The sequence below is a fragment of the Paralichthys olivaceus genome, chromosome 14 (genome assembly GCF_024713975.1).
Source record: "Paralichthys olivaceus isolate ysfri-2021 chromosome 14, ASM2471397v2, whole genome shotgun sequence".
Classification (NCBI taxonomy): Eukaryota; Metazoa; Chordata; class Actinopteri; order Pleuronectiformes; family Paralichthyidae; genus Paralichthys; species Paralichthys olivaceus.
The window spans coordinates 1277917-1294825 of NC_091106.1; the positions used below are offsets into that span (position 1 = coordinate 1277917).

Sequence of the window (16909 nt, forward strand, 5' to 3'; positions counted from 1 at the left end):
CATCATGAGGATTATTCGACATTAAATATCTGCCAATAGATCCCTTTCACCTAAATCTTACACACTGGACCTTTAAATGTGCGGTAAATATACAATTGACATTGACACAGACATTGACAGTGGTGTCCAGTAAATATCCCTGAGCTGCAGCAGGGGAAGAAACCATTGAGAAATGTGCTTATGTGACTTCCTCAGTCGTTCAGGCGTTTTAGTCAACAGCCATTGGTCCTGGTCATAAGTCTGCCTAGCTGCCTGTCAGTCTGTACTCAGGGATTATGTGTGGCACTCTATGCCGACGCGTCATCGTTACAGGAAGTCAGATATAAACACGTCGACGCTCGTCTTTCGACTTTTTGTGTTTGGAGGTGAGAGATAACTCAGTGAAACACTGATGTCTGCAGACTGTCACAGAATCTGATTGTAAAGAAGTTTTGTTTGTGGCTCGGGCAGCAGACAGGTCACACTGTGCTGTGAGAGGGGGGCTACAGACGCTCAGGCATGTTTCACTGTTAGGAACATGACTTCATTGTTCATACATATATGTAACATACATGTATATCTCCCACATTCTGAATAATTGGCTGAGCTAAGAACTGTTATTATTTCATTCAAAATACACAGTGGCTTCAGAGAGTATCCAGACACCTTCAGTATCTGTATATAATGACTAAGTATAAACCTGTTTTAGAATTGGCACAAATTAATTTATGTTTAAATCCTCATTTGCAATTTTTCTTCAACACCCTTTGCCCTTTGGTCTAAATTCTGTGAGAGTAAGAGTGTTTACTTTCATGGCTGAGATGGGTTAAGGACTTGATTGGACATAGTTTAGAAAGACTTACACCTATTGTTAAGGTCCCCACTGCATGTCTGGACAAAAAATGAGCCAGTAAGTCCAAAGAAACTTCTATGATAAAACAGTTGCAAAGGAATAGAATATAAAGCCATTTGGGACTGTTCTTACAGTTGGCTATGCAGCCCAATCAGGTAATTTGATAAGACTAAGAGACCAATAATCAAAAGTGCAGAGGATGGAGAACCTGCTAGAAGTACCATCAGTTCCCACAATGAGCAAACCAGACATAGAGTGAGGTGAGGACGGGCATCTGTCTTGACCAAGGGTGAGAGAAATTAGGGAGAACAGGAACCTGCTCTGGACTACATCCAAACTAAACACAACGGTGACCCGAATCAATCAGCCGGTGCAGCATCGTGTCTTCAAGACAGGTGTCTGACAGTCCTTGAGTGGCCTAGTCAAACCCCACATATAAACGCCTTCCCTAAGAAGCATTGCGTAAGTCAAAGGAGCATCTCATCTTCAAAGTACTGAATTAAGTGAATAGTTGTGTATTGACAGATTTCAGCTTTTCATTTTTGATAAATATGCAAATATTTTAAATTAAAGGCACAACAATTAGCATGCAAACTTGTGACTGCCTGAATACTTTCTGACAGTGTTTGTGAATCTTTAAATTGTGATGGTGAAGTGATGTGCTGTTCTGTACTGCCCTGTTTGTTGGAAGGTCCAAGATGACTGAAGTGAGCCATCAGCAGTGGGGAGAGGTGTCCAGCCTAGGCAGTGTGGACCTGTGGGTCCTCAAATCTAACCTGTTGCGGGTGGAGGTCCTCACCCTGGGTGCAATCATTAGATCTGTGTTCAGCAGAGGGAAGGATGGTCAGATGAAGGACGTAGTCTTGGGCTATGATAACCTGGAAGGTAGGAGGGGAATACAACTAGGTGCATAAACAGGTGCATCTCAATAAATTTGAATATCATGGAAAAGTTCGATAACTCAATTCAAAAAGTGAAATGCATATATTATATAGATTCATTACACACAGAGTGAAATATTTCAAGCGTTTATTTATTTTAATTTTGATGATTATGGCTTACAGCTAATGAAAACCCCAAATTCTAATAGTAGGCAATAACTCTAAAACAGTACCTGTCCAACTAAGCACATCAGTGTGTATTTTCAGCATTTACCCTTTAGTTTAAACTGCTTATGCCAAAAAAACTTTGCTTGTTTTGCTGTTTTTTTCTTCAATATATAGGCAGTACCTGAACAAACATTGTACACCGCATAAATTCTGATCAACGTAATCTTTGTAGTAATCCCTCTTGAGGTTGTATTTCAAAGAACAACATTGAGAGATACATCCAAAGCTGAGGGAGAATAGATTCAGTGTTGAACTAGGGTAACCTGTGTTGTGTTATGTTCCCAGGTTACGTGTCAGATAAGCGATACCTGGGAGCTGTAGTAGGACGTGTGGCCAACAGGATCGCAGGGGGATGCTTTGTAGTGGACGGAAAAGAGTACCAACTCGATATCAACAATGGGCCTAATGCACTGCATGGAGGGCTGCAGGGTTTCAATAAGGTTTGTTTTAATGTTTGTTTTTTGATTGCGTAGAATGCTTTTAACAATTTATGCCATTTGATGAATGAAAATTTGTTTTCTCTTTTCGTAATTGTCTCACACAGGTTTCACTTAAAAATTGTCGGTAAGGATGTCTGGATTAAGTCTTAATATGGCTTGCTACAGACTCAAGTATCATAGGCCAGGGACACTGCATGCATTATATATGTGTAACATCTTGTTTTCATTTCCGCACACAGGTAAACATGTTAAAATTGCTTCACTGCCTGTGTGCCACAGGAGTGAGCCTTTGCAGTTCAGCCAGGAAGTTGCCATGAGGACGTTGCTAACAAGCATTGCAGGCAGTGTTCCTGGTGTCAATGTAATGTGTTGAGACAAGGCATTCTGTTCTAAATGATGAACATGCTCGTGCCTGTAATTTTCCATCGTTAATGTTCATGCCAGTATGAACACATAAAGGAATTGAGTTAATGAAATAAGCATCTGACCATACACATCATTTTGTTATGCCAGGATTAGTGAGTCTGATGAATGGCCAGACATCATTTTCTCCTTAATGCCTATAATACTTTGCACTTTTCAAATTAAAGCTTGACCAGCAGTGTTTCTGAAAGACTTTATTTTCGGGGCTGGAAGACTGAAGTGGTGTAGATGCCAGACATAAACATAGTAAAAGTGTCATGGTGATGCAATCTAAAACTCACTTCAATCATCAATCAAATTTAAAGTTTTGTATTTGATTTTTTTTGTATTGCCCGTATTCATACATTTAATAACTAAAACATCTCCACTTTATTATTCTGCATGTATTATATATTCATAATACATAATGTATCTAAATTGAGATACTTCAGTCAGTACACTCTCATCTAGTATGCTGTGTACACAGTATACTCATTGGCATAGTGCATGAATTGTAACAGGGAAGTGTTGTCCCAAATCAAACAGGGCATGTGACCATGATTGGCACCCACCAAAGTATCTGTCATTTGCTTTCTCACTCAATCTTTTACTTTCTTGTGTGTGTTCCAGATATTGAGCATAAAAAGTGTTGGTTGTTTAAGACTCAACTTTTCACCATTTTAAGTGCATCTTCTGGGTACTTTAACTACACTGCATGTGTTGGACGTATGTGTATGGAAGAATGCAAATTAAAACAGATTTGTATGTGTTTGTCAGGCAATCTGGCTTGCTACAGCAGTGGAAGATGGGGTACAGCTGAGTCTTACCAGTCCAGATGGAGACCAGGGTTATCCTGGGGAGGTTCAGGTTTCTGTGACCTACATGCTACAGGTAAACATACCTGGTCCTAACTGTTCAACTTTGTGGCAGATCCTATAGAAAATAATGTGTGTCACTCAAGGACATCTTGTTGTACTTCAGCCAATTTGAACAAACAATTATCAGGCATAGTTTTATGAACAAACAATTTATGAAGAGGGAACAAATGGTGTGTTCTCACCTACTTTGTTGCAACAATCTATCTCACATAAATTTAATACATTTTTCATATAGATTAATGACTTGCAGATCTGAGTTAGTAAGATCTAGGTTGTTCATACAGGGGGAAACACTAACTGCTGACTACCAAGCCAGATCAACTAAAACCACCCCCATCAACCTCACCAACCACTCCTACTTCAACCTGGCTGGACAGGTAAGGGCATATGATCAGCTGTACAATTATCTTAAATGTCATAGATGTATTTGCTATAGGGAAGGTGGAAGAGGAAATTGAATTAAAGCTACAAGCAATACCGAAGGGCCTTTGCACCTTTATGCATGTTTTGGGGAGGGGGAGGAGCAGTTGGCCTACCATTACCGCATTACCACCTACCATTGGCAGGACATCTAGTTGGCCTCCTGGAGTCATACCCTAAATCCATAGAAATCTGCCATTTCAAATGTATTGGTCAAATTTGCTGCATTTAATTGCCATTTCCACAAGTCACACTTTGACAAACTCGTCCTAGGGCATTCACCTGATGAACTTTTTCAGTCTAATCTTAAATCCTTGCGTATGGTTTTTAGTTTGGTGGAATTGTTTGTTTTTTCATGAAACAAAAGTACTTTATAACTGACCTGTGCATGGTCCAATATGTATGTCTGAACACTGCATGCCATTATTCAGTCTAAGTGACAGAGCAACCCAGTGGCAACAGGAAGTTACTGCTTTTACACCTTGACATCATGCTCCTAGTCAATTGGATCATATCTACTTCCCCTCTGGTCAGTAAAGCTTTAAGACGTTAATGATCTCTAATTGTGAATAGTGACTTATTACCAAATGGTGTTACCAAAGTGGTGTGGGTGAATTTCAATCCTTCACCATGAAAATGTTTACTGTTGTCACTTGTCTGTATACTGGTACATATAACCTTTAGCAGTTTATTCAGTGCTTACTAAATTTTAGTCAGGTAACCAATAAGATCTTGTGCGAATATTGAGAAGTTCCTGAGTTGTTTTTTTCTTCAAGAAACACAGTCGCCATAGCGATGCATTATTTGCATCAGCATCAAAACCCCATTTGCTGAAAACTTGGAAACTTCACAAGATTCGCTTGGGGGTGGTCAGGCCAAGACCCTTATTGACACACAAAATTTGGAGATTTGACCAATAACAGGCCAGTTATAAAGTACTTCCTGTTTAATAAAAAAAACCCTTCCTCATTTCAACATGAACAAAGTCTTATGATTCGGCTGAAAAAAATTGAAAATGGATGGATTGATTTTTGAGGACGAGTAAGTATGAGGTGTGTGAAAATGTTGGTGTTTGCTGTCAATTTCTCCTGTTTCCTTTGTCCTGGCTGGCTCAGCAGAATGTTGGCCTCCTTTAAGCTGCTATCACCTCCTGACCATCTCTTGCTGCTGCATTGGCCACAGCTATACTGGTTAAAGCCTAGTTAGGATGCAGCATGTCATGTGTTTGTGTTGTGTGCGTGCATGTGCGTGTTTGTGTACGTGCTTATGTGTGCTTGTTTTGGCAGGGTGCAGCAGATATCTATGACCACCGAGTGTCCATCAGTGCTCAGTCCTACCTGCCAGTGGATGACACATCAATTCCTACAGGTACAACATTTACATCATACATCCTCTCTTTTATCAAGCAATGATCCAGTTTACCAGTTACCCATACAGAATGGTATAAATAATATTTGATTATTTCTGCATTGACTTGATGGCTACCTTTTTAACTCCATCCTGCATTTACCGGTAGCTCAAGTCTACCACAGTCAGATAAAGTCCAACTCGAATGCACCTATTTTTTTTAATTCAAATTCAAATATATTACAAACAATAAGGCATATCATAAACATGATGAAATTTAACACAATAAAGAGCAATTGGCAACAACAGGAAAGAATAGAATATATTATACAAAACACACAAGTGGTCAATCTGGAATTAAGGTGCATAGTTACGTGAAGAAATACTTGCTAAAATGATTAAATTATTTTTCCCAAACTCAACAAAAAAAATTTAACTAGTCCTGGAAAGCATTCCAAAAGGTTTGAATTACACTACAGCAATATTGGAAAATTTCTTTCATTATTTCAAAATTAACTTCCTTCATCTTACGTGATATTGGAAAGGAAAGGTATCTGGTTCTCATCTTAATTATAAAACTGCTGGCGTATTCTTGAAATATATGTTTCCTTTTCAAGGGTGAAGGGAAGAAAATGGAGGTGATGGTAGTCCTTAAGAATGTGCTGTTGCATTCATTATCTATTTATGAGCATTAATACTTAATAGAGGCTCTTGTGGGGTAGCCACAGAATAAGTTCACATACCCTTGATTACAATCATTGTGGTATAGCCCTAATTATCATGTCATAAGCTAAGAAAATACCATATGTCAAATCAACCAATTTCATCCATTGTCTGTTGAAAAGCAGCATTTGTATAGGAACGATTCTGTGTCAAGCTTTTTGATCCATGTAAACAGTTGATATTATATTATATATTTTTACTCTTTGACAGTTTTAACATTTAAAAGGTCTCCATTTAATTTCCTAGAACCTAGTACTGCTCTCTGGATTCAGAATATGGTCTATTACACAGTAATCGGTTAGTGGAGCACTCAACACATTTGAAACATATTTTACCATTTCAAAAGATAGTAACCATAAATTAAGCAACAAAAAGACACTGCTGTTTAAGAAACAACAACTCAACAGTGGGATCTGGTTGCACAGGAGAGGAGCCTTTTAGATGAAGGTTCTACCTCCCATTCTACCGTTTACAGACTCTTGGAACCACAAGAGAGCCTATGTTTTTGGAGCAAAGTGATATATTTGTATAATACAGGGCTTTGAGCTCTTTAATTTATTCCAAGATTTTGGAAACTAATGGAAGGTTTGATATGGGTCTATAATTAGCTAAAACACCTGGGTCAAGAGTGGTAGAGGTTTAATTACAGATGATTAGCAGAAAAAACCTTTTGACCTTAATAAGTGTACTTGGGATGGGTCTAATAGACAAGTTGATTATAAAGATTATAAACGAAGACTTGTGAAGTCAGCTCAGAAAGATCTATGGAAGAATAGTGGTCTAAATATAACTCTGGTGCTATAGTTTGTTCTGTACTAGACATGGGGAGGAGATGGTGAATTCTTTTCCTGATGGTTACATTTCTGTTTTTTAAGAAGCTCATGAAATCAGTACTACTCAGAGTTGCAGGAATAAATAGTTCAGTACAGCTCTGACTCTCTGTCAGCCTGGCTACAGTGCTGAAGTGGATCCTGGGGCTGTTCTTATTTTCTTCTATTAATGATGAATAATAAGAGGTTCTGGCATATTGGAGTGCTTTCTTGTAATTTATCAAACTGTGAGAAAATCATCTTGATTGGTGAATCGCTTCTTTCTTTCTTATCATGATGTATGTTTAAAAGCACGAGTATATGACTCAAACTATTTAGCATGAATGCATGGCCATTTAGGAAGCCCAAGGCCCTGTGGTAATATGCCGTTTTTTCTCTTGCTCAAAGTTCAGTGGTCTACCAGTTTGTCTTCTTTGGTCAGGGGTTAGGGGATCCTATATATATATATATAATATATATATATATATAAACCTGTAACTACTTGGTCACTTTCTAAATGGCGTCCCTGTGTTCATGTTTTATGAATTGAGTCTTATTCTCCTAATTTCTCAACATGGGGTACACAGTGTCCATATATTCATCTCATCAAGACTTCTTTTTTCACCACCACTTTCCATCCTTCACATAGTTATGATCTGTTGATTTCAGAGATCTTTGCATCTTATATCAGAGTTTTTGGTTCCATTTCTGCCTTTTTTTGTTGTTTTGGCATGACTGGACTGGTAAAATTATCCATTTAGCTCAGTCCGCCCTTTTGCTGGAACTCTGAAAATGCTGAAGCTTGAAGCAGCTCAACAGGGGCAGTTGATGGTCCACTGTTGGACAGAAGTGCATCTATTGCACTTCTGTCCATCCTGGGAGAGGGATCCCTCACATGTGGCACTCCCTGAGGTTTCTCCGTTATTTTTCTCCCTGTTAATATGGTTTTTGGTAGTTTTTTCTTACTCTTGTTGAGTGTTAAGGACAGAGGATGTCACAGCTTGTTAAAGCCCTATGAGACAAATTGTGATCGGCTATACAAATAAAATTTGATTGATTGATTGATTGTTGTTTACATCACGTGCTGATGAGTAAACTGAAAAATTAAAAATATTGATATGGGTCAATAATTAGCTGCTGATGAGTAAACTGAAAAATTTAAAATATATTTTTATAGCGTTTTTCTAGTGGTCTTAATAACCACTCAAAGCAGTTTAAAGTAAAGTTTATTGCCATTCACATCCACACATATAATGCATCTATGTGCAGCACTTTCCCTATGAGAATCTGTCATTTTTGGGTTCAGTATCTTGCCCAAGGACACTCCAGCATGGGGATGACTGGGTCGAACCACCATCCTTCAGGTTAGAGGAAGAGATCTCTACCCACTTCAGCCACAGCCTTTCCAGAGATGCTGTCCTAAAGATTAAATTCTGGCTTCTTTGCTGGAACTTTGCCTTTGGGACGACCAATGTTGGGATTACTGGCTTTGAATGACAAGCTAACGTATCTGTGGAATTTTCGGCTGTCTGAATTAGCTTACAAGCATTGCTCCATTAAACATTTTATCTGTAAACATCATAATGGGAAATTACAATATAATCAATAATTTTACTTGACCACTCCGGTCCTCTCAGTGACAAAGGTTTTTCTACCGGTGGTCTATCAGTGTAATTATATTGGAATTATTTCATTAGTGTCACGTAGTTTCTTATGTTGGTGGTGCACATCTCGACCGTGGCCATTCTTCATTCCAGACCCAAATTATTTGGACAGTTCAACATTATTTGTTTTTAAGCCTATGAGCTTTAGCAAATTAAATTAAAGCTGCAACCAGCGATGGTCAGGCCCTCACAGTCCATGCCTATTGGGCTGTGCTACAGCTGCAGTGTTGTTGCTAGAGGTTGGTATTGCGTTTGCACAATGTAAATTCAATGTCAGTTAGTTAGCTAGTAGGGGGTGATATAATTATGGTGGATTTTGTCATGTAAAGGTCGTCAGGCCAGGTTATCAAACATGTCTGTATTGTTTTTGTCGCCAGAAAGGAGTAAAGTTCTTTCTGCAGATTATGTTTTTATTATTATATTATTATTATATGTTTTGATTATGTTTTAACTTCATTGTTGCAGAAAAAGCAATACCCCGTTTATCCATGAACTTAAATATGAATTCAGCAGGTTATTATGCAGATCAGCTGTGTGAGTGATTAGAAAAGAGCAGAGGAGCAGAGCCTCTTGTTGACCAGCGGGGACACCCTTTAACTGTAAGGCTATAATCAGAGTTTTTCACCATACAGAATCAGAATCAGAATCAGAATTCTTTTATTTGCCAGGTATGTTTGCACATACAGGAAATTGCCTTGGTGTCATTGGTGCACTACTTATGTACATAAAACAACAATATAAGAAACAACAGAATACAAGCCTTAACTCCCGATTGCCACTGTGTAGTTATTATATTTCGCACACTGATTGGCAACTAAATGTTTCCTAGGCTGTCTGTCATTTTAAGCTGAGAAGAAGTTTAGGGTTCCCAAAACTGTGAAACTTCCCACACAGTCTAGACTGTACAAATGAATCAGAACAGAGGTATAGTACTGTTTGTTTAATCACCTAATCACCAAGTGAACCAATGACTCTCAATTTGTGGCTCATTTCAAAATGTATGACCAAATCATCAGCTTTCATGCCCAGTAGCATTGTGATGCTGTCCACATCTAATTGGTTGGCATTGTATTGTTTATTTGTAAATGCATCACAGATATTGAAACTATCAGATGAACAATCTCTGCCTTTTTATCTTTACTTGTAAATGCTCAGATTTTCATCACTGTGCTGCTGTGACACTATGATGGCTATTGGCACCTTTTTCCTCTGTGTTTGTCGGTGCATGAGTTGATGTTGTGAATCAATAAATACAACACTACAGTTTATATGACTACTTTTACCATTTCTTTTGTTTTTATTCGCTCCTCCTTCATTCTTCTATTAACTATTCATTTGCCATCATACCACTGTAAAAAGAAGTGCACAAGCAATAGCTCTTATATTTTTGGGTTGGATGGTGTTTCTTCCTCCTCTGTCATTAACAACATTCTTATTACTCTGCAATTATCTTTGGTTTCCCCCTGGAGACAAGAGAACGTATTTATATCACAGACTCCATGTTGCAATGAAAAACCACCTCAAGGTTTGCATTGGAACATAGCTGTCACAATACCAAGTGCTTTGAGTGTAATTAGGACTAGAACAGCACCACATAAATACATACGATTTAACACACTGTCAGTGAAGTCTTTAGGCCATAATAAAATGAGAGCAATGCTCTTATGCCATGGAGAGCTCTTTTGGAATGAAAGACTTTTCCCCAGCAAAATGCCCAGAAATGAGCATTATTGTTGTGATCCCCAGCCATATAAGTTACATCAGAAGCCAGAGCAATGTAAGTGTCTAAATATTAATTAGAAGGCTTGTGTTCAAAGAAGTTTTAATTCAATGTAATAGCGCAATCATTTTGACCTCCACATCTTAACCATCCATGCATACTACGCACACACATGCACACATTTTTGTAATTCTATCGTAGTGAGGACACCAATCAACATAATGCATTCCCTTACCCGAACCTTAACCATTACAAATAAATGCATAACCCTTATCATAAACCTAAAATCAAGTCATTACCCTCATTGAAGGTGGGTCAGAACGTGATGATCAACCAAAACGTCCTTGCTTTCTCTAACTGTCTTCATTTTGTAAGTTTTAGGCTCAAAGTGGTCCTCACAAATACATATGTACAACCACACACACACACACACACACACACACACTGTTTGAGCATGCACACCCAGAGCAGTAGGCCACACCTGTGCCACGCAGAGGGAGCAATTGGGCGTTCAATTTATTTTCAATTTTAATTGTATAGTGTCAAATCTTAATATACATCATCTCAAGGCACTTTACATAGAAGTAAATGCCTTCTATGGCATTTCTCCATTAGGGTGTCTTGCTCAATGCCACAGCCATGGAGTAGTGTTGTTCATTCACTTCCCCACCCACACTTCTTCCAGTCTATGTTGAGATTTCAACTGCATCTCAAACATCTGATATCTTATATGGACCTTTGACTCTCAGAATAAAATGAAGCCTCAGTAAAGTTGATGTTAGAGTTCATGTCATGTTAAAATATCTTCTTAGTACTGTAAATTCCTTCATTCTAGAGGGATAGGAAAGAGAGTATATTCAGTTAACCAGATAACCAGTTTGTGCTTTTATTTACTTGCTGTGACAAAAGCATTCTTTATCACATTTCTTCAAGCCTGGGTTTATGAATTATGAATGCCAGATGTGTCCTCCAGAACATTTCCCCTTAACCATTGGCTCTGTTAAGTACTCACATTTTGTATGACTCTCAATACCAATCTGAAACCTAATGTATCCACAGGAGAGATCAGAGCAGTGGCGGGCACACTCTTTGATCTCATAGAGCCTGTTCTCATTGGACCTCGGCTGAAGGAAGTTCCAGGTTCAGGTTTCGACCACAACTTCTGTCTTTCATTTCCTGGAGACACCTATGCTGAGAGACATGCTGCCAGGTTTGCTGCCTTTTCTCACACACATGAACTAAAACACACTACACACAGTCACACACAATAACACGTGCCCATGTCTTTCGTAAAGTCTGTTTGAAAAACTTGTTTGTTCACCTCAGAGTGCATCACCCGGCCAGCGGTCGTGTCCTGGAGGTATCTACCAGCCAGCCTGGTGTCCAATTCTACACTGCCAACTTCTTGGATGGCTCTATGACAGGAAAGGGTGGGGCTAGATATGGGAAGCACAGCTCCTTCTGTCTGGAGACACAGAATTGGCCTGATGCTGTTAACCAGGTATGATGATTATGGAATGTCATACAAAGTTGTTTGGTATGATCTGCTTCCCTTCAAATTTTGTTTTTTGACGTTCAAACAATAACTAATAATACACTAAAAGCATTAATAAGTGATTTAGTAGTCAATTATCAAGCCATTAGCAACAACTTTATAAAGGGAACCTTAATGCACTACCATAGTTAGTTGTTTGCGTGTGACCAGGTGTTGTTTTCTAGTCAATGCCTTGGTTTTCACAGAAAGTATATTGCATGATTATGAAATATTTGAATCACAATGTTTACTTACACATGCTGAAAAAGTCTTGTTGGATATGGCTGAAGCTCTAGAATAAACATGGAAGTAAATAAAGCTTAGTTTTCTATATTTTATGGTGTATGTTTTTCTAAATATTTGTATGCGTTTGTAACATATAATGTTATTTGGAGATTCAAGGGTTCAAGGATAAACCCTGCTATATGTTGTACAGATTGTAAAGCCATCTGAGGCGAGTTAGCAATGTGAAATCCATTAATTCATTGTACATAATCTGTCTGTCTGTCTGTCTTTCTGTCTGTCTTTCTGTCTTTCTTTCTTCAGGCTTCATTTCCTGATTGTCTTCTGCATCCTGGTGAAGAATACCGACATGTCACTCACTTCACCTTCACCACTGCCTGATCTGACCTTCAGACCTCTATGGGCATAGGTCTGCCAATCCTCCAATGGTCTTTACAGGCAGAACAAAGAATTAATCCTGTACATATTAGGTGTGAGGCAGTGACATGATGCTCATAGTGCAACTTGACCAACCTGACGATGTGATGATACATTGCATCCTTACATTACTCAAAAAAGTAAAAAAAAACTTACTCACTCATGCAAGTCATCGTTGTTTGTTATAATGACTTTTTCCTCTCCACAGTTGCCAAAGTGCTAGCTCATTGTGGGAATTGTTGTTGATTTTAAGGCCCTGACCTTCTATGTAAAGTGCCTTGAGATAATGTATATTATGATTTGGCGCTATACAAATAAAATTGAATTGAACTGAATGTGTCATATTGGTCCCTGTTTATTCAATTGTTGTGGTCCATCTGTACTAATTGTATAGTATTAAAAATTGGAGAACAGTCAGACTGAGGCTGTACACATTATTCATGTGGTAACATAGCTCTGTGGGTCTTCACCTATGTGTATTCAACATCCTTTTAGAGAGATGCTGTGTTGCTATGGTACCCATCATCCATCAATCAAGGAGGCTTTTAACGGCTGGGATTTTATAAAGTGTGATAGAAGTTGTCAGCCTCACTGCCCAAGAGCCATAGAGGAGAGAAGGCAATCATAAAACAGTGGCTGTGTGGCCTACTAACATTCCACATGTGACTGCAGGGAGCATAGTGTGAGGCAGTCTTCACAGACAACATCATGAACCCCCGTAAAGCTGAATTGCATGAAAAGAGGTGTGAGCTCTGATTCACAGAAAACTGGTATCTCCCACAACATCTCCAAAACTGGCTCTTCTTTTGTAGTTTCTGGTTCTTGCTGTTTGAGGACTGTAATGTTACCACAGAGTTCTTGATTCATAAAATGACTTGTGCCACATAAGTCTTTCAGAGCAGGTCCTCAATATATCAATTCAATTTTATTTGATTGCCGCCAGATCACAGCATACATTATCTCAAGGCATTTTAATGCACTCAATGTGGGCTCCAGCAATTTGCCCCGACTAGATGGGGTAAGTGGAGAAAAATTGGGAAAGAGAGTAGAGATAGTAGATGGTACAAATTATGTGAAGGGAAAAAACAAAGTTTTGAGGGGGCACAGAGAGAGGAAGAGAGAGAAGTGCTCAGGGCATGATAGGAGTTCCCCCAGTAGTATAGTCCTATAGCAGCATAACGTAGAGTTAATTCCCATTTTACACAGTCACACCCACAATCATTCAATAATCCAATCACAACACCAGACCACAACCCCACTTAATAAGGATAATCTGGTTATTTATTGGGATGCGTGTTGTTAAATCCGTGGGTTGTTGCCCGCTTGGGAGTGGATGCATAATCTCTGACGTCGGAGATAGACTTCCAGTGGATTGGTGAGGAAGATCTGATGCTTCAGTAACTCAGTACGTCCTACTTTTGTTGTATACATATCAGTGTTGTTGAGTAGCTGGGTGCTTAACTGAGGTTTCAAATGTTCCTCCGGGTGAGACTCCTGGACTGCCTTCAGGATTATTCTGTGGAGGGGGGCTCAAAAAGGAGGGTCGTTGGTAGATCCATTTTCTCTATCTCCTTTTGTTTTCCTCTTTGATCATATTGTGACTGACTTGCTTGTAGTGTAATGAGCGGGCTAACCAACCAGTGTAGACCAAATGGGGATTGATGTTCCTGAAGATCAGTTTCAGTACAGTGGATTCCTGAACATCAGGCTCCCACCTCTGACACAAGGAGAGGTCCATCAAGACAAAATCGTGGAAGCTTTCGCCATCACATTGCACCTTTGTTCTTACTCTCTCTGCCAGTTCATCTTCATAGTCCTCAGACAGAAAGGCAACACAGAACTCTTTCTGAAACTCTGACCAGGTATGGGTGTTTAAACAAACCACATCCCACCAGTCTCTTGCTGTTCCATTCTTCAAGGTTGTCATTAACTCTTCTTCAGTCTTAAACTTAAACTTCCTTTATTGATCCTACAGGGGGAAATTCTTTTTACACTCATTTTTCATTATACATGCAATTTAACCCACAATCCCACACACACACACACACACACACACACACACACACACACACACACACACACAAACACACACACACACATGCACATTTTGGAGAGAGATGGTATAGTGATGGGCAGCCCCAGGAGAAGTGCCCTGTGAGCAATTGGGGGGTATGGTGTAGCCAAGATTTCATTACACTTTTCCAGGTATAGAAGGGGATAGTGACTGCTGCTTAATAGGTGGTGCTGGCCAACCCCTCCAGCAGCCTGAGACAAAAAAGCCTGAATGAAAAAAATATCAAACATAATTTAATTACATAATAATTTACTCATACAATGCATTCAATATAAGTTATTTCTGTCTAAATACATATACTTCCATGAGCTCTCTGTTGTCTCTCTAGACCCCTCTTTTTTAGGAATTTTAAATCCATCTCCAAGCTTGCTTTTTTATCGAAAATTTGGAAAGCATTTCAATTGGTTTCTTTTATAAACAACAACCAGATATTTGAGGAATTTCAATCTGACATAGCACTGACAATCTCATAGCACTGAGACTGAGACGCTGTGCTTAGATTTTGGTTCAATCACTCCTGGCTTCAGAAATGTTCTTTTCAGTTTTTGTGATTTCTGTGTGTGAACCATACACTGTACGGGGTGCACACAGCACTGCAGTTTCATGCCCTTTAATGGACACTGATGGTGACACTGATTTGGTGTTTAGCTATGCTAAAAAAAACTGGCAAAGACCTGGTATTCATCAATATAAGAACACATATGCAAACAATTCTGCAGTTTAAGAACGCGTCATTATTTTTTAGGATACTTCTTAAGAACAAATTTAAGATTGAATGAGGCCCATGGCTTATAACTTGTAAAAATGCATGTGAAATGTAAAACGTTTTTTGCATGCATTGCTTTTTAGGCCTCCGCAGAGACCTTTTAACAATCCATGCACTGAGCTCCATGGGATCCTCTATGAGCGGTGATGATTGGTCAGTGGGAGCTGTTTTTATTCAGTTACTCTCTTATCTTATCTTAAGTATTTTTAACATTCCCAATTCTTTTTTGTTTATTTGATTGAAAGATTGATTTGGCTAAATAATTTTTTTGTCACTGCTTTTACTGTTTGGTCCCTAACAAGCTGAAATCCTTTTCGACTCTTTTAGTTTCTGTGGTTTGTGCTATTTGCAACATATGTGTTTTATTATTGTATGTATTTGTAGTGGAGATTGTATATTTTGATTTGTTTCATTGGCCCTGTTCAAATTTCTCTGGCCAATGAAATGCAAATGAAGTCAAAATTAGACCTAAGCATCTTTTCTACATTATGTCTTGACAAATATTGGACACAGACATGTATTGTTTATGCTGATACGATATATCTGTGACAGACAAATATCAGCCAATAAACTCAGCTTTTGTATTTACAGTATGGTTGTTTGTATACGTTTTCAGCATGTTTTGTATTTGGTTGTGTGTATTTACAGTGCTGTTTGGTTGTATTGTCTGGTTTAGTATTTGCAGAAGTTACTGCCGGACTAGCAAGAACACATGCTTCAATTGCAAAAATAGAATCTGCTCAATGACGTGTAAACGTGCGCATTCCGCCTCTTGCAGTGGCCACTGTGAACTTTAAATTAGAACTCTGTTCTGCAATCTTTCAGTAGATTTGGCGTCTGTAATAAGGCCTAACAATGATCTGATGTGATAACAAGGTGAATTGTCTCTTGATATGCTTGCGAATTAACGGTTATACCAACACTGTCTCTTTTGCCATGTTTTTTTTCCAATGCCCAACAATTTTAAGAGTCTCCTCCGTTTTTCTAGCCCTCCATTCCCTTCTCTGCTTCCCCTCTCTGCGCACTCCTCTGCAGAGCGCACATCCACACCGGCCAATCGCACGTCATACATCCAAGGTAAAGGGCCACACGGACCAATAAGAGAACAGCACGGGGTGGGATTTATCCACTCACACCTCTGCTCAGAAAATCAGTGGTGTGGGAGGACGCCAGCAAGGACGGGGACAGGTGCAATCAAACAGAGACACGAAGGCACTCAACGACATTGCATTTGACATGGACGCATCAGCCTGACCAGCTCCAGCCCCGTTCTCCAACAGATCCACCGCAGCCGCTAACATGTCGACGGTAGAAGGAGCCGGCCAGGATGAGGAAGGGGAGTACGGAAGGGCGGCAAAGCGGCTGAAAACGGAGGAGAGGGAGGAGGGGGAAGATGAGCTGGAGGAGGGGGAGGATTCGGACTCCGGCTCGCTGCCTGGTAACGCAGATTCAGTGGTGGAAACCCGGGCCCGGTGGAACTGCATCGAATACGGGGCAGGACGGAGGGTAAGGAGCGCAACAATAGAATATG

At 39.4% G+C, this 16909-nt stretch overlaps 2 protein-coding genes across 4 annotated transcripts in view; both read left to right on the top strand.

Annotated features, from left to right (window-relative positions):
• Positions 1-250: 250 nt before the first annotated feature.
• galm (galactose mutarotase) lies at positions 251-12873 on the top strand. Of its 3 annotated transcripts, none has more exons than XM_069538983.1 (9): positions 251-364; positions 1519-1717; positions 2227-2381; positions 3561-3674; positions 3946-4038; positions 5368-5449; positions 11404-11554; positions 11671-11845; positions 12425-12873. In XM_069538983.1, the coding sequence occupies exons 1-9, from the start codon at positions 290-292 to the stop codon at positions 12500-12502; spliced, it is 1122 nt and encodes a 373-aa protein (XP_069395084.1). In that variant the 5' UTR covers positions 251-289; the 3' UTR covers positions 12503-12873. The 3 variants fall into 3 exon arrangements, with proteins under 3 accessions (XP_069395084.1, XP_019959106.2, XP_069395086.1); XM_020103547.2 differs by having other exon boundaries at positions 270-365; positions 1524-1717; XM_069538985.1 differs by having other exon boundaries at positions 334-1294; positions 1524-1717.
• Positions 12874-16510: 3637 nt separating this feature from the next.
• LOC109639848 (heterogeneous nuclear ribonucleoprotein L-like) overlaps positions 16511-16909 on the top strand; it is a 39044-nt gene continuing 38645 nt past the window's right edge. The window contains exon 1 of the mRNA XM_020103525.2: positions 16511-16884. Within this exon, the coding sequence (XP_019959084.1) occupies positions 16678-16884 (207 nt within the window). The 5' untranslated portion in view covers positions 16511-16677. The remainder of the gene's footprint in view (positions 16885-16909) is intronic.